At 38.1% G+C, this 25,250-nt stretch overlaps 1 protein-coding gene across 1 annotated transcript; it reads right to left on the bottom strand.

The window, feature by feature from the left end:
* Positions 1-18,621: 18,621 nt before the first annotated feature.
* LOC130439853 (transmembrane protein 26) lies at positions 18,622-22,989 on the bottom strand. The gene is made up of 3 exons (XM_056772464.1): positions 22,025-22,989; positions 20,471-20,612; positions 18,622-19,278 (listed from the first exon to the last, which is right to left on the bottom strand). The coding sequence occupies exons 1-3, from the start codon at positions 22,216-22,218 to the stop codon at positions 18,646-18,648; spliced, it is 969 nt and encodes a 322-aa protein (XP_056628442.1). The 5' UTR covers positions 22,219-22,989; the 3' UTR covers positions 18,622-18,645.
* Between the last annotated feature and the right edge of the window lie 2,261 nt (positions 22,990-25,250).

Here is a 25,250-nt window from a genome sequence, read left to right as displayed (position 1 = left end):
GGGCTTCTTGTTTTTTCCTTCCTGTGGCAAAACACTTTGTTCACCTCAATCATTGTGTTTTGCTGAGATAAAAAGATCTCTATTATTCTTAAAGGACAACAGTCACTATGAATTAAAAGAGATTTGAGGAGACTGTAATGACAGAGCTTGACAAAAAATCTGACTTAAAAAGAGAAGTACAGAAGCCAGAGCACTCTGGGGAAGAACTGAGTTTTTCATCCTAAAAACAAGTACAAATGTTTGTCATCTCTGTTGTCATGGTCTTCAACCAGTCTAGAAATTCACCAGGAGATGAGGATAATTGAACGAAGTTCTGAAAGTTTGAGTGAGGAAGTTCACTCCTCATCGAATGACCTTATCATCTTTGCACCTTTGAACTACACTAAGTGAAGGCACTGGAAAAGATAAATAGAGCAAAGGTGTATGTGAATGAGAGCGAGAGCGAGAGAAAGTGAGAGAGAGGTGGGCTGGGGTGGTGGTGGTGAGGTGGTAAGGAGAGAGAGAGAGCGAATGGAGTGGGTGGGCAAGAATTACCATGAAATAAATAACAGGGCTGCCAGCAGATAACAGACCAATTCAATCTCTCTTTCTCACCCGCCAGCGAAAAGCAAAACAGAACATGGGATGCTTTCCAGCGTCACCTCGGTAAATGCTCTCAGTTTCCTCTCTCTGCCTCTCGTTGACAAGCCTCATCTTTTCACATTGGCTTTACATATTAACAAAGTCGTCTTTGTGAGAGTGTCATGATTTCCCATTTACATACATAGACGCTCGCCTGGCTGCGATTCCTCAACAGTTGGGCAGCATTTCAGAAACCTCAACAAAAGCATCTAAAAAACTGTTACAAATTCCCAGATTTTGACTGTTCACTTACACATACACAGAGAAACATCCTGAGATACTGCATAAATACATCTTTTTCCTTCACTCTGTTGCCTAAAAATATATAATACAGCTTCAAATTTCAGTTTATTTCATTTATTCAATAAAGTTTATAACATCCTGGAATTGATATCACATGGTTAATAGGTTGATGGAGCAGATGCAGCATGTAAGGTGCATTGTGGGAAAAGACAGCACTCAAGTAAAAAGCTATTTATCCTTTTTACCAATCCACCCCATAATTTATGACTGCTGCATATGAAACCTGTGCAGTTCAAGTGGCCACTGTTTTTTCTGAGTGCATGCACTAAAGCACCTGGTAAATCAACATGACTGCGAACAGAGGACACTGTGTACAATTGAGAATAAGTTCACGTCGCCTTATTCCCCTTCAGGGAATCTTAGCAGAACAAAATGTCATAAAAATCAGCTAGCTGTATGTACATTTTGGGAAACACTGGTGGTTTATAGTCCTTTAAATAACATGCACCTGAATGTATGAATTATGGTATAAATGGTTCTGATGTAACAGCCTAAATGATGTCTTTAAATCCATGTCCGATGACAGGCTCCTTTTTTAATGACTGCAGATGCATTGTGATTGACTGTGATTGACTGTGATAATGAGAAGGTGTGTCGGTCTAAGTGTCATCGTGAGAAAGAATAATGCAGATCGTGAGACAGGAGCGAAGCGGAAATGAGACCTTTACCGTGAATGGGCAAGGTCCGCGCAAATAGAAAGATACATCCAACTCAAGAAGCCTGTCTCATTCCGCCTGAGAGCTTTTGACTCACCGGCCCATGTCGAATGAGAGGTGCGATCAGCAACACGTGTGCTTCTCATGTCGGTTTTTCACACCTCACCCTTTCTTTCTTGTGTTTTCTTGAGCCTTCTATGTGTTTTTTTAGTCTGTGAACTGTGATGAGGGGCATCTCCAAGCTTACTGACCCTCGGCACACAAGACCTGAAGAATTACGAGAAAAGAAGTTTCAAGCTTTCCACTTCATGACCAATCTCCTGCCGTGAGTCCACTGGGGGAAGTGCTGGAGCGACCGCACTTTAAAGACCGAAGCAAGAAGAGACTGCTGACCCGTGTTCTTTCAGGTCTCTGAAAATGCTAGAGTCACAATGGGATTTATATTTAACTAAAAGCTTAATAACATGTTAGGGCTTGTTTAGATGACTGATGTACTGTCAGAAACATTTTTTCTTATTCTTTTTCTTATTTGTACTTATTCTTTATTATTACCGTCCAAATAAAAGACTAGATTAAGTTATATCTTCTGAAGAACACAAATGGAGATTTGTGCAGTGACCACAAATCACATGTAGTTTTCATTACACTCAATGTATTGCATTAAAGCTTCAAAGTATGTTGTTGGCTGCTTTTCCCTCACTAACTAGTCCAACTAATCCATTTAAAACTTTTATTCATTTTGTAAAAACACTTGATGTTTTTACAAAAATTGCTTGAAAAAACAAACTTTAGTCATTTAATCAAACACCTTAAAATCATAAGGATTTATTATAATTTAGGACATACATTTATTGTGTCCAAACATTTGACTGGTAGTGGAAGTGACTGGTATCTTCATTATGTTTTATGACACTATGACCACGAAATAAGTCATTTTAATAAGATTCTATCAATACATATTTTGGGATCTCTTTTCTATATGGATCTTTTATCTCACCTGCTTTTGCTTTTAGTTAGTTTGTTATTTTCTCATTTATAGCATACAAACACTTTACTGCAACTTCACTTCCTGTCTATTACCTGCTTTATTTATTGTTGCTTTACTGAACTGTCACTATACTGCACTCACACAGTCAGTGTCTGTTGTCTATATTGAAGACGTTGCATCTTGAACCTCATAAGCATTTATATTCCCAGAAAAACTTGTGTATACTATGCATACGATATAACAACTTTAGTTTGTCTCACATTTTCTCTCTAACACACTTTCCCTCAATTCACCTAGTTTATAACACGCATGCTTTTTAATGAGTGGAGCGGAGAATACCGCCAAAAATTCAATCAGATTAGAAATTATTCAAACCTTTCAGCAAAACTGTATGTTTTCAGCATACAGACATTCTTGAATTACTCTTTCTTCATATAAAAAAACACGTCTAATTAGCCAAATAGGAATCTATAGGCCTTCAATTGTAGCAGTTTGTGTATTGTTTTGTTCATGATCCGATACTGTAGATGTCCGACCAGTAAGTACACATTAAGTGCACTTACCCCCTAAAGATGCTGAAAGTTACAGAATCAAGACACTTTTCTTTGGTGAACCTGTTCCCAAATTTTATTTTTCAAAACACTGGAGGCGGTGATGAAAACTTTAGTAACCCAGATAATGATGAGTAATATTATCAGGGGTTGTAAAGCCCTGCATGTGTGGAAATAGCCTCAGGTTGTTACCAGATTGCAGTCGAAAAGTTCAAGATGTAATTGATCATACAACAAATTTTGTATATCAGACAATGTTGGTGCACTGTGGATGTTGTGAGAGATTTCACAATGTTGAACTGAATTGAAATTAAAAAATTTTACAGTGGAAGCACATGCTATTCACGCAAATATGGATTGAAAATATCATGTTTTATGTATTTAAATTCACTCAAGAAAGCAACTATCGATGCCTGAGAGATGATGCTGCCACTCTGTGGAGGTATTTAGGTTTTTTTAATGCTTCTCATGCAGTGACCCATTAGCACTATACACGGTTTCAAAGCAACAAAACACACATGCACACTTTTGTGAACCAAACATAATTTCCAGCACACATCCGCAAAGGAATAGTAGATTAATAGTAGAAATCCCTGTAGATTATTTCTGAAAACAAGCAAAAGTAATAACAAGTAAATTACATTATTAATTATAATATTATAATTATGAATTAATTAGCTAGCGAGTTTAATGTATGTCCAGGATTATTTTGGGTTACCAGTAGACGAACCGTTACTTGGCTAAACTTAAATCTTTTTAAATGACACAATCCAGTCAACAAATTGATTATTTAATTAAATTAAACATTTTTGTTATTTATTACAATTGTCATACAAAATATGAATATAAATTAAATTATTTTTATTATTATATTATTAACCATGAGGTCGACAGATAAACAAACACAGACCGAAACTTCGGGCCAGGTGGGTGTGTCAGATGATCTATACCGGTTATTTTATTTATTTATTAATAAACCATGAATCATCTCAAATTTTGCAGCACCATTTTCTAAGATGCAAACTCACTCAGTACATTTGGAACAAAGCAGATGATATATTAAACTTTGAGACTTTAGATTTACAGCTGAAAGTAAACTTGATTCTGCAAGACACAAGCAGATATAGCTCTATCTGCGGCCTGCCAAATGAAGGGTGTATTCAATTTGACTGTGTTGTGTGTCTCTTGTTGACAATCACGACTATATTCTTCATTTGAAATGGCACTAAGCTTCCTCTCCATTCTGCTTCTTGCAAATGCTAGTTGCCTAGCAATGAAATCGCTGGTTTTATGGTCCGTGAAGTTCGCAAGAGCCACAGAGACAGAGAGAGATAGTATGAGATAGGAAGAGAGAGAAAAGGGAGAAAGAAAGACCCACAAAACGGGGGTGTGGAGACCTTTAAATAATACTAGAAATTCATTACAATGTATTTGACTTCAAATCTAATCCTGTCAAGTTTAGAGAATGCCGGATGATGAAAAAAACATGAAATGTGTGTAGTATATTGTGTTTATCTTGATTCAGCATGTCAGGAAAAGTTTCTGCACTGGAGCTCTTCAGGTAGTTTACAGTGGATGATGATGTCTAGGATGCACAGCTGAGCACACGTTACTTCCCATGGTGTAAAAATACAGAATTGTAACTGTTAGAGACGGTCAGGACTAGATTCTGATCTCCCAAGTCTCGCCTTCACGTGGAAGTTCTATTTAACCACCCTGCCGTTTTACTCTCTTATCATTTGAACCTCCCTGTAGCTCCTCACAGATGAGCCAGGTTCAAAGCTTTATTCAAAAGCTGCCGCTGGATAAGAAGGATCTGTCGGGGTGAGCGAGAAGCAGGAAATCTAATTAGTGCAGACGACAAAGAAATTAAAATAACCTGAGCCGTATTCATGGCACAGAGGTTATGGCCATTGCCAGGCTGCAGGCTGAATATTAAAATGGGCCTGTACTGTATCTGACAGAAGTACTTAGACAGGAGAAGAAAGCAAGGCCAGTGATTTCTTGGAACGGGCAGTCTATTGCCGCTTTTCCATTGCATAGTACTGCACGGTACAGCTCACTTTTGGTAGGTTTTCCACTGGGTAGAGTACCTATTACCAGATAAATTTTTTAGAACCACCTCAGTTGAGGTTTCAAGCGTACTGTACCAAAACCAAAATGTGACGTGTTTACACAGAGATCACTGATTGGTCAGAGAGAATCATTACCAGCGTCATTGGATTTGCAACACATTAATACGCATTTTAACACGTAATATTGACTTTTCGTTATATGCTTCGTGACAGTAGAGATTGAGAACCTTAACCCCAATGCTAAATGCTACATTAGCTTACCCTTATGCACCGTCGAGCAAACCAAATGATCGTTGTCTGTTCTTTGCTGGAAGATTTCCCAAACTCTCTGGTATTTTAGCAGTGATTTGTTTTGCTGCCATCGATATGTTGTTGTACTTGTGTTTTTCACATAGACGATGATGCTATGGCCGTAGAGGCGGCGCATCCATGACGATAAATGTTTAATCCCCACCCACTTTGAAGCGATACTAAACTGCTGTGGAAAAGCAAACTGAGCAGAAGTGAAATAAGCTATACTGAGCTGAGTCGGACCAAGCCTGACGGTACCATGCAGTGGAAAAGCGTCATAAGCGTCTCAGCACCTTTATTGTTGTTAAAAGCAGGGCTGTCAACTTTGGCTTTAACAAAGATTGGAATGCAAATCGCAGAAATAAATAATAAAATTTTCATTTATAGACCACATTTAAAATTTTATGAATCTAATTAGGTAAAGAGGGATTACACATTTTTGGAAATATCCACTGTCGGATATTAGCCCAACATGGTAGAAATCTTGGCTTCAAATGCAGTTTGTAGATTTTGGACTATGAGCTGTTTCTTACAGAGACGCAAGAACAGTTGATAGTTTTTGTGTGAAAGTATTGTCTGCAAACAAATGATCAGCTCTAGACTCAAAGCAAACACTCCGTGCCAACTCTTTGAAACATAAATGTAAGTCTGATGAATATAATGTTGTTTTCAGTGCTGGTTTTGTAACTTTCTTGTAAGTGAATTATTGGCATTTTCTTTCTGACAGCCTACAATTTTCAGTCAACACTCAGAGAGCCTGTGAAAACCAAGCAAAGACTAAAAGAGACACTCTAGCAAGGATCTCCTCAAATAAACAGCATCCGAAAAATGACTTTATTTGTCTTTAATTACATTTTTGATAACAAAAAGCCTCAGCAAGCATCATGCAAAGGTGAGGAGAGTTTGGAGCAGAGGTGGCTGGAAGTGTTCAATCTGCATCTGGTTAAGCCTCATTCTTTACTGCAATCATACAGGAGCTAACAATGTTGCTGCATTGACTTTATATGCCTGTATATATTGATGCACTACACTGAAACTATACTATATGTTGTTTATAACTTATGCAGAGCAACGTATCTCTCAATCCGTAAATAAGGACATGTGAATAATATAGTCAAGCTTCTCTATGCATTGACATGTGTTTGATCTTTTTTAACATCATACAGAGTGATTCCTGTCTTGTAAGAAACAATAAACCTGACATTCATGAATCCTTTTTAAAAATAAAACATTTTTGTGAGACGTGTCACTGTATTTGAAACAAAAATCGAAGACATATCTAGGAGTATGCAGTATTCAGAGTTATTTTTAATTTAGAAAAGCATTCATTGACAGTAAGGATGAAGGAGTATTTTAAACAGTCCTGAAAAACAAGCTTTCTGTCAGATGTAAAAAAAAACATTTTACACAATACAGCATTTAATAGCAGAAAGATTTAGAATACTCCAAATTTTCCTAAGGATTTGCAAAGCACAATAATTCTGTAATGAATTTGTGAGCAGCTTGCCTGTAACCCCAGCTAAGAGGATGTGGAACATGAATGTTTTATCGTTGTGAGCTTGAAGTCACATCACATGCCAACTGTGCGTGCCGCCACTTTGGAGAATTACATAAATGCGGTGAAAAAAACAATCTCCATCCTAGCAAGGCAGGAAAAGGCAAAAAAAATCCTCCACTGCTCTATGATGTTCTCTGTAAAACAGATTGTGTTCTGTCTGAATGGTCACTATATATTTAAAATGAGAAATTTGAACACATGGAGTTTATCTGCATCGATTTTTACATTTGAACAGAGATTCTCTCCCTCCATTTTAGTCTTTTTGGTTAGGGCTGTAAAATTCTAATCTAACTAACTAGAACATATTAAGACGACCTGCAGATTAGTTAAGCATCCCGGCATGTATAGTTTAGCAATTATGGATCACAAGAATGTTTGTCATGGATATTAAAGGGAACGAAGTAATGTTCTACCAGCAAGGGAGTTTATTGCATCGATTAGAACCTGGGCCAATCGAACCATCACTTAAATAACTTTATCAGGTGCAAACCCTGCTGAGCAACAGCATCTGATGGTACTTTTATTGCCAGCTCTTGATCCAGTCATGTGTTTTTCTATACACTGATCCTGTGCTTTGATCACAAACACCTGGAAGTCAATGTTATTCAGCTGTTACACCGGTGACACATTCTGTATGGTTCAAATAGACCTGTTGTAACACAAAAGTTGGAGTGATGTAATTAGCCCTCGATCGCATCAGCTGTTGCCATGGCAATAATGCACCTGCATGTTGCGGGTGAATCTAGAAGAAATAGTGCAGGCCTTTACATGTCATTTTGCATTAGTGGAACATGTACTTTATTGGTGGAAAGAAGCTTACACCTGACCTTAAATAGTCTCTTGGACTATTGTGGGAATTATGATGTTGCTGGGATAACAAGAATGCTGGTCATCAACAGATGTTACAACATCGGTAAAGAGAGAGGGAAAAAAGAATGGACTGGTCTGTATGAGTCCCACATGTGTCACCTCTGACATTTAAATCCATCTTTATTATAATTCCTAGAACAGAGGTCACGCTTTTTAGATTGTGCTTTAGTGTTAAACAGTGTCAAATTTATTCGAACAAAATCTTAAATATCTTCGAAGGATAAGAAATCCATAAGAAATCAATGTTGTTTGGGTACCAACATTGTTCAAAAATTACTGTATTCATCTGTTTCTTTGTGTGTGTGTGTGTCTATGTGATGAGGAAAGAATTTTTCATGTTTGGGTGAGCTATCCCTTTAAATTTGCATTATTGCTGTGTGCATTTTTACCGATCATGGCAGTAGAAGTTCATCAGTCAATGATCAATTAAAGGGACAGTTTTCTTGTCATTTCAAATCTGTATGACCTTCTATCTTCCGCAGAACACAAAAGTAGATATTTTGAAGAAAGTTGGTAACCAAAAAGAGGCAGCACCCATTATTGTATTGAAAAAAAGCAATGCAAGTTAATGGGTGCCAGTTAAAAACATTCTTCAAAATATCTTTTGTGTGTGCTGCAGAAGAAAGAAAGTCATACTGGTTTTAAATGACAAGAAGGTGAGTATATGATGACAGAATTTTCATTTTGGAATGAACTATCACTTTAAAGCCAAGTAGTATTTTAATCACATGTATATCCACTTTGTAGCTCAATGGAACATAGAGCCTCTTTCTTATATTGAAAATGTGATTAGGAGATCCTCCCGTTTACATTGCTTTTTGCCATCTAATGTTTTTCTCCTTTAACCAACAACCTGAAAAATCAAGGCCAAATGGAAGATCGATTGGAATGGAAGATGCTTTATGTAGTTTCACCTGAGCAGCACATCCCACAGAGCAGGAAATACTTTTAGTAATTAGAGTTAAACTCATAATGGCTCTGATTTTGGCCTGAGAAAAGAAAGAGTAAACTTTGTGTAATTGTTTAGTGATGCAACACTTAATTAGATGAGTTAACACACAGGCATTATTCTACAGGCGCTAAAACATCTGAAACCGTCTTTAACTATATTCATAATCCCCAAGGCTGTAGTGGCGATTGTTCATGACAGATGATGCTGGAATCCAATACGATCCAACGTCCTGAATCAGAGGAGAATTAAACAGCTTTCAGAGCCGATGGAGGTCTGATAAGGAACAACAGTCAGTGACCCTAGATGAACTGAACTCAGACTTGTATGATATCCTATCAAAATACTTGCCAGTCTAGGATGCTATCATTCCATCTAAGTATTTTAGGGTAAAATGCTTTATCTGTGTGAAAAAGATCAAAGCTGTTTATCATAATCTCAATATGTACAGGATAAGAAGTCATGTTTTTGTTTATTTATGAAATGTGCAAAGATTAAACTAGTTGGGATGGGTGATATTAATTTAACTTCTCTCTCAGATGTCAACAGATACGTTTTCATAAATGCATTGTTTTTGTGTCGGTACTGATTTTGTGGATAAATGTTTGAAATCAGTATTAAGGTCGATATGGCCATGCACTTAACTTTGAATTGTGTGTAAATTGTGTTTCCAGCGAACCCAATAAACCAATTAGGAGATTTCATGGTAAAGCACGTGTGTCAATAAGCAATTAATGAAGATAAAGAGGTAGACAGAAACAAAGTATCAGGCACCATGTATACAATTAACGATTCTTCAGGGCTTTTGAAAGAAGTGTGCTTTATTGTCCCCAGAAGTACTTTTTTAATCCGCCATCTTATGGGTAATAAGGAGTTTTTGAGAGCCATTTAATTGGGCCATAAATGCCATGCGACTTATCATTACGAAGTTGCATGAAAATTACATCATGGCAACGTCGCCTGATGGGACTAAAATAAGATTTTTACAGTCCCAAGATCCTCACTGTACTATGCTGCGATGTGTTGTAAAAAGTAAACAGGGAGAAATTACAACTCTTACAACTCTTTTACAAGCCCTATATTGACCATTGACAAAACATCTAACTACATACGGCATAAACACGCAAGATTTATACGTTGCCTTAAATGGATCTTGCATGTTTTAAATAAATATAAAACATTTTGGTGTCACTTTATTTTACAGTGCCCTTATTATACATGTTACATGTATCTAATACATTTGTTATACATTATGCTTAATTGCATGTAGCTACCCCAAACCACACACTGATCCTAAACCTATAGTAAGTACATGTAGTGATTTATTATTACTCAGTACTTAAATGTTTAGTTACACTGTAACACGGGCACTAAAATAAAGTGTAACCAAATTTTTTTAGTCATATGTTGTAGTATAGCTTACCGTCAGTTGAACTAAAGCGGTTCAGATTTGGCAATTTGTAAAATACTTTGTTTTTAAAGCATCTCCTCTCAGAACTCAATTAACACGGGAACAGTTCGTGTTCAATGTTACGAGTCAGATCACTGAAATTGGTACCAATGCAATTAGCTCTGTGTTTCCATTTCCAATCAAAGGTCATAGGTTAATATTGATGGTGACTAATGCTGTTGTTGTTCATATGTACAAATGATCTTAGTTTCAGCTCCCTGTATCTAGCATTTCATTTTTGTATTTTTTTAATTTTTAATTTTTGGCTTGGCAGACAATATTTATATATGTATTTAACTTCCAGACAGGTTGTATAACCAGGTTAGGATAGTATTTTTTTCTGTTGGAGTAAAGAGGAAACTAATGGAAAGAGGTTATTCGGATACACTGCTGAATGAATTTAAAGAACTGCTTGAGAACTTGCCTTGTCACAGATATGAGGTCAGGCTTTCTTTCAGTATTCAACAGCCAACACTGGTCCCTGATGAAAAGTGCTGTAGAATAATCCATAAAAATATTTGGACACAAAATCAAAGAAGCAAAACTGTTGTTTTCTATGTCTGTGTAATTATCAAGATTATCTTGAAAGGCCCTTATTAAACCATCAACAAAAGTCTTTACTCTTAGTCTTTCACTGTGTTATAGTCTTTTCACAAATTGCTGTGTCAATAAAAAGACTGAGCCTGGAAAGAGTCTGTGTTATACTTATTAAAAATGCATATAAGTGATCAGAATTGTTTGCTTTTTTGTTATAGTCGGTTTTTGTCATGCATGTCATCTTAAGCTGTCACGATAATGTGTGTAACATTATGAGAGTAGCCATATCTTTAAAGGAGCAATGTGGCGATTTGTGGTGTCATCTAGTGGTGAGGTTGTGAATTACAACCAACGGCTCACTCTTACCATTCGAAGTGTTATGGCACCTAACACTGGACAAACATGTCATCACGTTTTCTCTTTTTTGCCGAAGCAGAAACACATTTACGAAACGAGATCAGTTGAGCAGTTTGTCCACTTAGGGCTACTGTAGTAATATCATGGTTAATTCCATGTAAGGGGACCCATGATTTATAGGGTGACCACACGTCCCTCTATGCGTTGAACCACACAGCCTTTTCAAGATCCCATAGATCCCCCCAAAAAGTACACAATTGACCTTTATTGGTCCACAACTGCTTATTAATGCAACCTGGACCATTAATAGTTGGTTAGGACTGGGAGCGCTTTGAGACGGAATAAATTTCATGTAATAAGAGTGTCTTTATCTTAATGATGTTCTTGAGTATTTGACATACAGTGTTTTACCAGGATGAGTCCTCATTGCAGTTAAACATACCTGAATAGACAAATTAGACGGTATCATAACATGTCTTCCATTCAGGGAGGTCCTTCATTACCACATTTAAATGAAGCTGCTGTCAGAATAATAAAAAAAACATTAGAAACTGCGAAGGTCTGAATGAATTATGGAGAGATAAAGCCATCAAAATGAAGAAGCAATAACACCGTATTCTTCTTGGGTGTTTAAATGCATAAATCACAGTTAATTGACAATAATCACCGTCTACACACTCCTTGTCTTTTTGTTCTGTTATATAATGCTATAATACTGCTGCTCCATTAAAATGATATCCAAGTCCAGTTTCTTAGTTTGGGGATAGTAAAGATGACAGCATATTAAGTGTAGGAAATTATTCCTACTTTATTCTGTTTGACCTGCGCCGTATAAACCCCTCTGTTCCGATGCTTTCTCCTCATCGGCAGATTTACAAATCTGTGGGTTTGATATAATACCAGAAAAGACACTTACAAAGGGACTAATAAACCGGACTGCCATCTCCTATCGCCTCGGTGACGGGAAAGTACATTTTGATGAGCTGGGACTGATTTATAATGAAGAGATAATGATTGTATGTCAGTCAACAGCAAAAGAGATGTTTTAAAAAGCAATATTTTTCACTTTCAATTACCGGCCTGTGAAGGGGAGGCAGGCAAGGGTTTGCGGAAATGAGGCGTGCAACTGTGGTCCACTGCAGAGCTGTCTTGGTGAGTAAACGAGGTACTTAGCCACAATGAGTATCTCATTCTCATTACTGGCTCATTTTCAGCATTATTTTATGTTGATGAATGATGACCTAATAAATATTTGACTTCATTCATAAATATTCATATCCATTGTACAAAAGTGTAAGTAGGAACACGCAGAAATGGCATGCATTCAATACATTTCTGTTTAAATGGTTAAATACATTTGCATTTACGTCAGATGTCAAGATCTGGGGATTTCATAATTATGAAAAATGATGCATGATGATCAGTTGCCATGCAAAATCTGAATGTGACTTTAGAAGCATACGTAATGTGGTTTCAGAGTTGTGTCGGGACTTTTAAATAAATGTGCCATTATTGCTGTAATAATGCAGTTTTTAGGACTAGTTTTGCCAAAGACCGAGCTCAATGCTGTGGTCTGGAAAGATTGCCGGTGTGACATCACATCCTTTCTGTGTGGGCCCTTATTAGGCATATTGATATGGCTGTCGTCCATTTTTATAAACCTTCTATTTTTTGTATTATCCCCCTCATGTTTTGAGTTTGCATAATGGCATTATGTGGGACACTGGCCGCCAGAAGCAATATCTCTCCTTGCAACACTTGCGAGGGATCTATTCTAGTAACTGGGTTAATGGTTGAAGGAAGTGGATTCATTTTTTTGAATAAACAGCATTGTGTGTTAGTGTTGATAACATGGCAGAAATCACGTGCGGAATGTGTTGAAATAAGAACCACACTTACATCACAGGTGCAAATGGAAAAATCTGAATTATGAGTTGGATATCTGTCTGAATGTGACGGAAATGAGGCTGGGGGTCTTGGTTTTCATTTATTTATTAGCGGAAAAAGTATTTATTTAGCAAAAGCTCTTTTCACAGCGGGACCAGCTAGTGGAGCGAATGCCAGCACATTTAATCGCAATCTTGTGCCCCTGATACAAATGTCATCCCTATTTTCATGGCTGAAAATCCAATTATGAAACCAGCTGAAGTTATCTTTCAAAGTTCATCCCGGCAACACAACAGCTTCGCTGGGTCACAGGGAGAATGGGTTTTTTTTTAACATGCCGCTCATAATTGAATTGGTGCCTGTGATTGTCGGCTCAGGGGAACTCACTGAAGTTAAGTTAGAATTTCGAGAAAGCAAGTGACGATTAGTGCGTTTGAATTGGTTTCAGAAAGAATACTGTAAATGTCTTAGTCTAAGCTCAGATAAATGGATGCTATCCGCAATTATTTGAAGGTTGTTTTTAGCTGGCATTTGTTTTATAGAGATGTAGATGTTCCCATCATGCACATTAGAGATCTTAACTGGATAAAATCAATCAAACCATGAAGGAATGTGTATGCTCTAAGAAGGAAGATCTGTAATCCAAATCCCTGAATTAAACATGGTCGATATGAGCAAATATTGTTTGGTTCTAATTTCAAAATTTGTTGTGATTTTTCGGGAAAATCTTTGCCTTTTTTTTTAACTTTCAAGTCAAAGGAAAGACATTTTTGACAACATCATTTTTGAGCTTTAAATATATTTTTGAAAATGACTGAAATGTCACTGGCGGAGATAAAAGCAAATGAACATTGACTTTGAAGTGGTAGTTTAGGGTGGAGGAGCTATCTGATTTTGCTTTTTGGTACTGTAGGTCACGGTTCTGTATGATTTATATTACACCATTAATATAATGAAAATGCAATTTAGAAGCCGTCTGTCAGACTCACTAATAGAAAGAGATGAGATGGAGAGGGAGGTCTCCTCAGAAACAACTCAATATTCTCCAGCTCTCCTAATACAGACAGGGTTGAATTTTGAAGTTTGTTCAATGAGACTTCAGTGTTTCGGAAAATATTTGCTTTTTGTTGTATGACTTGCATGTGCGTCTATGTTGTGTCCGCTGGCTATAGTATCTCAGTAACATGGTATTTGAAGACTGAGTTTAAAGATTATCTTTACAATTTTATGCAGTTGTTTTAGGACTTTCAGCCAAACACATTTCACAGGGACAAAGATCTAACAGGACACACTGTTAAATAGTTTACTTTCCATTATGACTCTTTAATGCTACGGGATTTTGTTGAAGTGTCTTTTAAAGTTCCTGTGCATCTAGTGGTGAGGTTGCGAATTGCAACTAACGGTTCACTCCACCCCTCCCCTCCCCTCTGAAGCACACAGTCCCACATTTCATTTCTTGAAGTGTATCATCCGGATACCCAGTGTGCACATTTGTTATTTTCTTAATGAACCTGCACTATTTATACTAGAAAATGAATAGCAAAGAAGTGATAAGAATTGGCACGCACCTTTTATTTCTTGTGCTAGCCAATAAATGCCTGCCAATTCATTCACACTCTTAACAGTCAGCCATGATTAATTTATGTCATGATCAAAAGTGATAAAATAAGGGGATTACTGGAATTAAATAACTGACATTTTGCTAGTCATGTGTTCTCACCATGAGTAGGACGAAAATCCACTTCAGCTTTATTATTGCTAATGATATCATTTAAGTTTTCATCTCAAGCCAGTGTCCATCACCATAAACATATCTTCAAAAAGTACTATTCATTTCTTTGCATACATTTTTATAATGCGGGAAAAAATGATTGAAAACAATACAATGCTCTCAAAACATCCAAACCTTGCTACTATAGTCAGCTATATCAATAGGCTAATTCTTTGTGCGATCTTATAACTTGTATATTATGCAACCTAATAACTTTGTACAGTTTTGTGTGTATATGTATTTGCACACGTAAGGAGTTTCTATGAACACACTGCAAGTAGTTTTGAGAGCTCAAATCCAGGCATGCCACAGATACTTCCTCTCATTTCTTAGCCGTGATGCTTTGAAACTCATATTATCACACACATCTTCCTGTTTGCCCGTAAGGATATCTGAACTCTGTGCATGAGTTGGTATGTGTCAGAGACAGAACACACATGTACTCTATATCTCTCCGTCTGCACTCCTTCCTTAAGAAAACTCAGAATACTGCTTACAGATAGCTTCATCCCCGACCAGACACTCCTGTAAAGGCTCCGGTAAGCCTTTCCTGTGCTCAGTCTGAGAGTGACTGACTGACTGTGTCTAGAGGCAAAGTGCAGGCAGCAGATAACACTTTCTCATTCGGTTTAGGAGCTGCACATACTCTGCAGCTCTTGAGAAAAGGGAATTAAGCTGTTTTCTAACTGCATTCTCGGCGTGACAGAGCGAGCCACAATCACGACTTGAGCTTCAAAGATCTGCCCGTTTAATTAAACTAATGAATCACTTTTAAACGGCCTATGATAAATTTCTCATTTAATTTGTTTAAAAAGGCACAGATCTCCCAACGTCTAAGCTACGTGTGAAGCGCGGTGGGTCTTGTTTCACGAAAACACGTTTAGTGTGTACAAGTCATTGTTACGTACTGCCAGCTCTCTATGTGATGGACATAGTGGATGAACAATGATATGAAATATTTCAGAGGATATTACGTAACACTGTGCCACTTCAGCTCAAATTAAAACACTCTCTGCCCTCTTTCGCCTGTAAATAAGCCAAGCGTAGAGCAGCCAACAAGTAAATGTGTCAAGCTTGTTTTCCAGACTCACCCTGCTGAACAGAACAGCTTAAGCCAGCCTTAGGTCTTCAGCTGGTCCTCGGTCTGGCCGAGCTGGTCTTCAGCGGGTCTACCCATGGTTCAGTTGGTGTGTCTATTTGAACAACTAGTCTCTCAGCATGAGCACCTTCAGACTGTTTATGTTGTTGTTTGTCGAGCAGCACTAGATTTCTACGTGATCCATGCCTTGTATAACAGTGATGTAAATTCTTTGGGCTTATGAAAGTGGCTTCGGCATGCTCTTACTGTATGTTTCTTGAGTAATTCATGTGAAAAAATTCATGAAGCTGTCCACCCACGAGCCTGCCCTCTGCTCCAAAATTATAGACCTTAGACACTGGCTTGAGCTGTGGAAATTTGTGCAAAGACGGTGGGAGTTGGGGGAAATGCTTTGTTCTGAAGTGTAGATGTATTTCGTGTTAATGTTCTGCATGCCACGCTTGAATAATATCTTTACAGTGACATCTATTTGCAGAGACCAAGCGACTGGAGGTCATTTACTTTTTAATGAGTGTTATTGATTTACGGTGACATCACGGCGGTGAGCCTTAGAAATGTGATGTGGGTGTGTCAAAAGTTAAGCAAGCATCATTTAAAAGTCCATTTATTTTCATTGCTGGCCAGGAGAAACACTTGAGAAATTGAGAAATTATAAAGATCAAAGACTGAGATTCTCTGTCGTACTTATTTCTGCACCCGGATGCTTTGGATTTCCTGTCCCACAATTGCTCCCTGGCTTTTTCTGAGTGAGTCTTGTTGTCTATAAAATCCCAGATTTGAATGCCTTTTTAAAACATTCAAAATATTTTATCTTTTTTTTCATCACGGTAGGAGCGGGTGAGCGCAGTGCGGTGGGTGAGCAGCAGAGGGGGCGGACACGGAGAGTTAATGCCATCATATGTGAATCATCTGAAATAAAGCCCGAGGGAAAGTGATGGACAGCTCGTGATGTACGAGGCTGAAATTATGCAAAATACTTGTGTGACGTTTCAGATCAAGTTCTGGAAGAAAATTATGTCTTGACATAAAGTTGAATGGTATTCGTTTACAAGAGACGCAAATGCATTTTATAAAAGTTTCACAAATTTGTTTTTACTGTCGGATTACTTTCAAATATAAATGTATAGCTGTCGCTATGTGCTTCCAGTCACTAGCATGCTGCTTCAATCATTTATACATGTGCCATAAACCGTTCAAGTTAAGTGCTGTTATTTAATATCTTGCTAAAAATGGCTGACAGTAACAAGACATGATCAAATCCCTCGTAGTGATCTGTGCATTTTAAATCTAGGCTGATGAATGCCAATGATGGTTTCAATGAATAGAAACCCTATGGGCTTGCACTACAGTACTTCACAGCGAACTTGCAGTAATGGAGAGGATCTGACTCTTCAAAAATGCTTACAAACTCAGACGGACAGAAAAGCATTTCATGAGCTTGACAAACCCTGACGTGACATTCAACCTATGCAAGAAACTAAGAAAATTGATATAAATTAGAAAATTGATAAACAAACTGATGCTAATTAGAAAATAAAAAGTGTCATATATTTTTTTCTTTCCTCTTCAATTTCTTCCATTCTTCTTGCTGTCTATCTAGGGCAGGTCGTTGTTTAACCAGTTGATCAGGTGACTTGCTGTCTCCTCCCACGAGTTCAAATCTCATTAAAGCGTGTACTTCATCTCTCTCTCCTCCAATAATCTGCTTTTCCACTCTCCTTTCTTTATCTTTTCTTTCTGCCGCTCACTCCTTCTCTCTCTTTCCCTCTTTCTCCACCCTCGCTGCATCCACCACATTATTCAGAGAGCACTCGATTTTGGGCAGAGGACTTTGAAAGGGAGAATGTGCGCACTGGGGAGTCCAGATGTGTTAAAGGCCAGGAGAAAAAAAACATGCAGGACAGTTTCATTATGTTATGTTGCTCTCAGGGGACTTTAATTGTTTCGGCTTTATTTTAATGGAGAGCTGAGAGTAAAGAGAGATAGAGAAAGAAAGAGAGAGTGAGAGACGGACTCTATCTGTATTCTCTGATTCTTTTGTCAAAGCCTCTGTCAGCCATCACGGGAATGAAAGATTTTGTGACAGAACAGCCCTGATGACAGAGCTGCCTTTGAATGTGTGTCCCTTTCTCTCTTTCTTTCTTTGTGTCTGTCAAGCATTATTTCTTCTTCTTTTAGTTCGTCCTGTTATCTCATAGCGTGTCAAAACAAACAACAACTGAGACAGCATGATATGTGTTTTATTCTCAGTGATATCCTAATTGCTGTTTTACAATAGATCACAAACGTAAACGCGGGTCACGCTTCGTGCATTTGAACATATAATTGACAGGGACTGCGTATTCAGATCGCGCTGAATTTGTCAGCATGCTATTTTGGTTTTCATGAAAGTACATCAACCAAACATGTCACAGTCAAAAAGAAAAAAGAGCTCTGAGCACGAAGACACCAGAGGGCACGAGGGAATGATGGAGTGAACTTATTTGTTCTTTATTGATGATGTTACAGGTAAAAACTGTGTGTAGAGACAGTATGTCAATGTAAAGTCAAGGCTTCATATTAACTAACATGAATGTCTTAATTTCATGACAGACTTGGTTCTCACAATGAGTTTGTTTTCACTGCCATCTGCTGGTCACTAGAGCTACAACAACCCCTACTGATTTTTTGATCTATTATTGTCTATTCCTGACAGCTGGCTTCTACATCCTGTCCATCAATCCATTCTGACTGGCTGTGAGATGGGTCACATGACTGGTTTCCACCCTCAGGTCTGTTCTCGAAGTGCACGACACAAATCCTGTAGACCTCTAAAAGTACAACAAGTATATTCTTGCATGTGAAAAAGATCATCAGCTGGTTCAGAACGTTCTCACGTATCATGAGGTACAGGCGGTAAATAAGAAACGGTCCATCCTGCAGACCGACCGTTAGCAAGAGGCTCCAAACTTCACTAGAGCAACAGGATATATTCCAACCAGATAACCCAGCCTGGGGGGACTCTGACTGGGATCCGTCCTGGAGAGTGGGCCGGCTGGTTTGGGTTAGAACGAGTGGAAACTGCATCAAAGCCCAAGAAAACAAACTTAACCCCACAAGGATCACTGCCTGCTTGGTCTTCACTTGCGGCTCCTTAAAAGTGTCAAAGATGTCCAGGATATCAGCTCCCAGCCCCACGTACACCATGAGGAGTTGAGATAGCTGGTCTCGTGACATGTCGCCCTTTGGCATCAGCCAGCGACCCAGAACCAAAACAATCAGCATGGTCTGCTCCAAAGCCTCCACCCAGTTCTCTGGATCAAGTTTCTCCAACCCCTGTCTCACACACACACACACACAGATCACAGCTAATCACCATGGTAACAGACCAGACAGTGAGAGCACACAGCAGGAGTGAACATTTGAATGGATGGATAAAAAATGTTGTTCTGTGTTATTGTATTACCAGATTATAAAGGTTTCTTTAAACGGTTTATTAAAAAAAATGATTGCTTTGACTCATTGGAGTGTCTGAACAAAAGATCCATGGGAGGATTAAATTAATGAAAAAGGACACCCGAAATGATATGGTTCTTCATAAAGCTATTCAGTAAAGTCGCTGATAAGTGTTTGAAGCGTATTCTTGCGAAACATCCCGCGAGTTTTCCATCCAGAGTGGTCACAACAAAAATGATCAAAGTCTGAAATATCAAAGAATTTCCAAAGTAATGAAATACACGTCTATCATGTATGCAGGCAATTCAGTCTTAGCTTTAAAGTACCTCAAACATCTCTGCTTTATACATTTCTGTCTGTTGATCACAAAAGAAGATATTTTGAAGAATGTAGGACAGCCAACAGTTCTGGGGCACGTCTGATTACCATTGTAATATTTCCTACTATATTTGTATTTTTGGGTGAACTGTCCCTTTAAAAATTTAGAGCACATAAAACTTTGTCCAAGAGCAAGGAAACCTATAGGAGGTCTGGACATGCTCCAGTCGATGCCTGTGTCCGTAATATTTGAAGAGTAATATTTTGATATGAAATGCTTTGGCAAATCTGTCTATAAATCTTTTCCCCTCGGCCCTGAACACTCCGAACCTGTAGACACGAGTCAGTGTTAAAAGCAATCACTGTGCTTAGATCCTTGGTGTTGTGCAATGTGAATAATGTCAGGATTTTGGCTTTTTGTAGAGGGCACAGAGGTCAAAAGTAAAACGGAGTTCTCTCGCAGTCTTAATCTATTTATCTTCTGCATGAGATTTTCCCCTGAACAAAACTAGACATTTACACAATTCAACATGTGGCTGAATGATCTTTTGTGATGAATAAAAAATCCATCAACTTTCATTTGTTTATATCTTTCCCAAAAATACAGTACAAGCTCGACAGTAAATGATTTTGAGATTGAAAAAGAGAGAGAGAGGGATAAAGCTTGCGAGTGGCTTTCCTCAAAGCTAAACTTATTTTTATTGGTCATCTGTGAATATCTGAGCTTTGTTGTTAACGATTTTGTTCCACCCACCATTGTCAAAGGGATCTGGGAGAACAGTTGTGGGTCCGAGTCGGTTGTGTTGATAGGCAGGTTGGACTGTAGGAGGTTCAGCTCCAGGAACCAGATAGAAGGAATCACACTACTCAGATAAAGAAAGACCATAGGAGAGAACCTGCAGGACAGCAGAAAACGGTCCTTTAATTGATGGATGAGTTGGTTCATTTATTCATTTAATTTACTGTCTACATAGTAAAGTCACAGAATAGCTATGTGTGTCAGATGCTTCTGAAGGGATGGTAATGCTGGGTCACACACCAAAGTCCAACGCTACAGGCACACCAGCCCAATGTAGATTGCAAATTACTCCTATTAGCTATGCAAATCCCCACAGACACAGGCCAGGCTCGCTTAAGAGCACAGAGACTTCAAAGTGTAATGTGTGGGAGAGAGAGGTATTATGCATTGAAAAGTGTCACGGCAGTGGGAGAGTGCGGAAGAAAACAAGAGATAGAGGAGTAGATTTTGGAAGAGTGACGGCGATGATGAATAAGCGGGGAAAGTTCTTTATCCAAATCAGCATGAGGGGAGGTTCTCTCACCTGGCAGCTTTTTAGGCTAAATGTGAACGTGTGCTGTTCTGCATAAAGGTAAAGTTATTTTTGCATAGTTGTGAAGGGGTTATTTTTATCAGTCGTCCCTGCATGAAAGACAAAACAAAACGAGCTGAACTTGTAAAGGCAGGTGTAATTTCCATGTAAATCATTGTCGTGGCGTGCCGCTCCGGAGCTGAATAGAGCTTTTATATCTGCACATCTGGAGTAATTGTGTTAAGTTGTTATAAAAAGAGTCAAATGAAATTAGATTTCTTTCAGAGAGACAATCGGCAAGGTTATTTTTATCGACGCAACATGTGCCACACACACAGTGAAACAGAACTTAAAGGGATAATTCACCCCAAAATTGGTTCACCTCGCGTTTCTGGTCAAACCTTGTATGATTATCATTCTTTTGTGCAGCTCAACAAACATTGTGAAACATAAGCTTTTTGACATGTTATGAAAATGAATGGAGACTGGTGCTATCGTGCTTCCATAAAGAACTGCAAAAAATGTAACAGTAGTGACGCAATTTCATGTAAATCTTTATTCATTCAAAATCTAGCCTATGCTATTGCTTTCAAAATTCATACAAATTCATGTGAGACTCAGTTTCGTTTCTTCCTTCTGCCTCTATGATGTTGCATGTGCTGCACCTCCAGCTGGTTTAATTCCCGGGAAACACACAAAATGATAAAAAATGATTATCTTTTTTTGTGCACTATCCCTTTTAATCCAAAAGCAATATTTCTGCTGCAGGGTACTATCAAATACCCACCCTGAGGGGGAGACTAAAGCTCTGTTCAAAAGTGAGCATGAAGAGTTATTTTTAAAACAGCAATGGAACGTTACAACCAAATTCATTCACTTATTTCTACACCCTGAAAGATTGTTAGACAAGGCAACTGTTTCAATGTCGTTTTTCCTCTTAGAAGTACATCTATGCTGCTATGGTTCCACTATAATAGTATCACTGAAATAATAATCACCATTTCCATTCTGCGTTTCGCGTGTATTTTATTGTGATTGTCATCTCGACCCCCAGGAGTGCCACGCCCAACAACAGCAGCCAATAGGAGGAGTCGCCTGTCACCTCTACCACTCGCCACACCGTCAGCACACCGTGCACGGCAAACAGGAAGCGACTCAGAAGAGCCAGTAAAATGTTCAGAACCCGGCACATTGTCGAATCAATGCAGTCCAGTCCAAGCAGAAGAAACTGAAGGGCAGACAAGATACTTTACATACTTTCTGTTTAATCTCACATACAACATAAACAATGGCAATTATAAGCGTAATACCTTATCATATCCCACACAAGTTAAATTTGTGGCGGGGTGCCTGTTTGTCCTATCAGTTGGAAGACAATATTCACACAGATTCATGTCTTAAGTTATACTTCAGTAACAAGAATATTATTGTGACAACACAGCTGTATACAATCAAACTTGCCTTAAGTGTCTTCAAGGATCCAGATTCCAAATCCTACAACAATCTTCACAAAGTATCTTCCACAGATCAGCGAACCAAAAGCTTCCAACATATCCACAGTCAAAACAGACCCTCAAACCATCCTCAGTCTACCCGTGAGTTTAAGACAGCCCTTTTAAATGACATACACAACTTATACCCCCTGACGCTTTTGGGTATCCTGTGTGTGCATGTGTCTCTCTTGTGTCTATTCACAACAGCTGATAAAAGCAGTTTTTAGGAATGATTAGGACTGTGAATGTGCACCTAAAAGTTTGTTTTTGTGATTGAACTTGTGACAGATAACATTTCCTGCGGCTTTCTGATCATCTATTATGATGTCATGTTTAAGGGCCCCAACAACAAAGTTATCTTCAAAGAGGAGCCAGTCTGTAAGGCGGCATTACACCAACACCACACATACACACCCTGGAAACACCCAGAACAGAACCATGGCCTGTGATAAGACACCCCCGCAGGAACCTATAACACAAGCTTTACCACCTTTGCAAGTTTTAGGATTGGATGTTTGGAGACTCATGGTTCTTTATACTTCATTTACTTACACACAGAACAGCATTTTAATTTTAAAATACTGTACAGCTGTGGAAATATTAATAGACCATTCCAAAATTATTTTCAGTTTTTCATAATTTTCTATTTATAGGTAAGTGTTTAGGTAAATTTATCGTTTTTGTTTTATTTTGGGAACTACTAACTATATTTCTATACCATTTTAAATAAAAATATTGTTTCTATTTGCATTTCATGTATATGCAGCAAATTGAGAAACAGGTCGAAATAACATATTCATATTCACTTTAAAGCAACACAAAAGTAAGTGTACATGTATTCTGGAAAAGTAAAAACAAATATTTGTGTGAGATAATCTTGATAATCTTTTCATATTAGTGCCCATCTGTGTGTTTTGTTGTGCTCCTTACACGTAAGAATAGTCTATGACAGCACAGACACCTTCACATCATCACGTAATACATCACAGCGCACTACATCAGAGCCGAACATTTGTCCCGGAGGGACAGGTTGTCAGTGAAAAATTCAGATTAAGACAAACTGTGTTTGTTGATGGATTGAGTGGCCTTTTTTTGGTCATTTAGGACGCATCCCTACTCCATGCCAGGTCCATCAACCTCACTATCCACTTCTATCAACGGACCCATTCAAGAGTACCTCTGTCACTCTCCTTCACAAAATCATCAGCATTTTCATGAGAGTACAAGATGGGAAAATGGCTTCACTCTCAGGGCTTTCTCATGGGAGCGACAATATCTGTGAATGATAGAATAGCTTTTGATAAAACTGTCCATCATTCTGGCCTATATAGTGTCCTCAGCGACAGCTGTATGTTATGTAAGAAGCTGTCAGTTTGGATGTACATGCATAATATATGCATTAATATACATTATTTTATTGTATACAGTACGGATAAAGTGGTCGAGGAGTATATTTGGATATCCTTAACTTTGTGCTATAAAGGTTTATGATTATTTGTTTTCTGAATGTTTTATTTCTAATGCAATTAAATGAATATGCATAATTACCACATAATCCACCATGTTAAGGTTGCACTAAACTTAAATGTTTTGTATTTACTTTACTTAGATTGTATTTATCGCAACAACAAAAAAATGCCACTTATGATCTAGGCTACTTAACGCAATATACATGTGGCCGAATGGGTTGTATTCCAGGGTGGAACTGAACCTTCAAATGAAATCCAAAATGATATTTTAATACCAACCACTTTTTGTCCACAGGGAAGCAGTCCGAATTTAAGGAGTGAGACAGTTTATGAAGATCAGCATTGCATGTACTGTTTAATTTACCATGAACAAAAGATTGAAATCTCTTCCAATAATTGAACTGATTTCCCTCTCTTGATCCTGTAATGGGCTGGATTGATGCCAGTCGTGTGAATAAAACTTACGCCAGCTGGAACAGATCCACCCACTGCATATAATGATTCACGGTAATGAGGAAGAGGAGGATTGTTTCAAATGTTACAAAGCTCACTGGAATTTTGCTCATGATCTGATTGTAGTGTCAGAGAAAAAGTCAACAAATATAGATAATACAAATTGGGCACTTCAAAATGTGTTACACGATCTTATCTACGTGTGTAATGATTATTTAACGATCATTTTCATGAGCCTTCCTTTATTGAAAACTGTTTGTTACGTTGTCCCTCATCTGCTTTTCCTCTGTATCCCCAACAAGCAAACACAATTGTGTCACAGTAACAGGATAAACACGCTCCTTATGGCCGTCTCCACAACACTCAGTGAATTTAATTAACGTAATATATCACACTTTACTCAGCATCTCCATCCTGATGTCAGATGGCTCTGTAAATTACGAGCAGATGTGAGGAACAAAAAGACAATCCACGCTCAGAAGGAACTATATGAAGACAACAACTTGGAAAAGATTTCAAGTATGGATGAGTTTAATCTGCGGCTCTGTTATTAAACACCTGATTTTTGTAGTCAGTTTTGATGACGGGGGTCTTGTAAATGACACAAAGATTTGTTAATTGACGTCATTGATACAACGTCCGACATATACAATGAAAGAGATAGTATACCATCAGGTTCTGTTGTGGAAGCATCAGACCATTCAAAAGCCAGAGATATTGCAACACTCAACCAAGGTGTCTATAATTCCCGGAGAAAGCTGCTGTAACTGTGTTCCATTTATCTCAGTTGTAGTTGTTCAGTCGCTGGA

This window comes from Triplophysa dalaica, chromosome 18 (genome assembly GCF_015846415.1).
Source record: "Triplophysa dalaica isolate WHDGS20190420 chromosome 18, ASM1584641v1, whole genome shotgun sequence".
In the NCBI taxonomy this organism is placed as follows: Eukaryota; Metazoa; Chordata; class Actinopteri; order Cypriniformes; family Nemacheilidae; genus Triplophysa; species Triplophysa dalaica.
The sequence above is the reverse complement of the archived record's forward strand: the minus strand, read 5'-3'. Positions and strand labels throughout refer to the sequence as shown.

Bases quoted from the DNA above. Each gene is read 5' to 3' on its own strand.
- LOC130439853 (XM_056772464.1), bottom strand. From the start codon at position 22,218: ATGTGCCGGGTTCTGAACATTTTACTGGCTCTTCTGAGTCGCTTCCTG. The intron at 20,613-22,024 runs GTGATTATTATT...GCTGTCCTGCAG, and splicing joins CGAAACGCAGAATGGAAATG to GTTCTCTCCTATGGTCTTTC. The intron at 19,279-20,470 runs GTGGGTGGAACA...TGTGTGAGACAG, and splicing joins CCCAGATCCCTTTGACAATG to GGGTTGGAGAAACTTGATCC.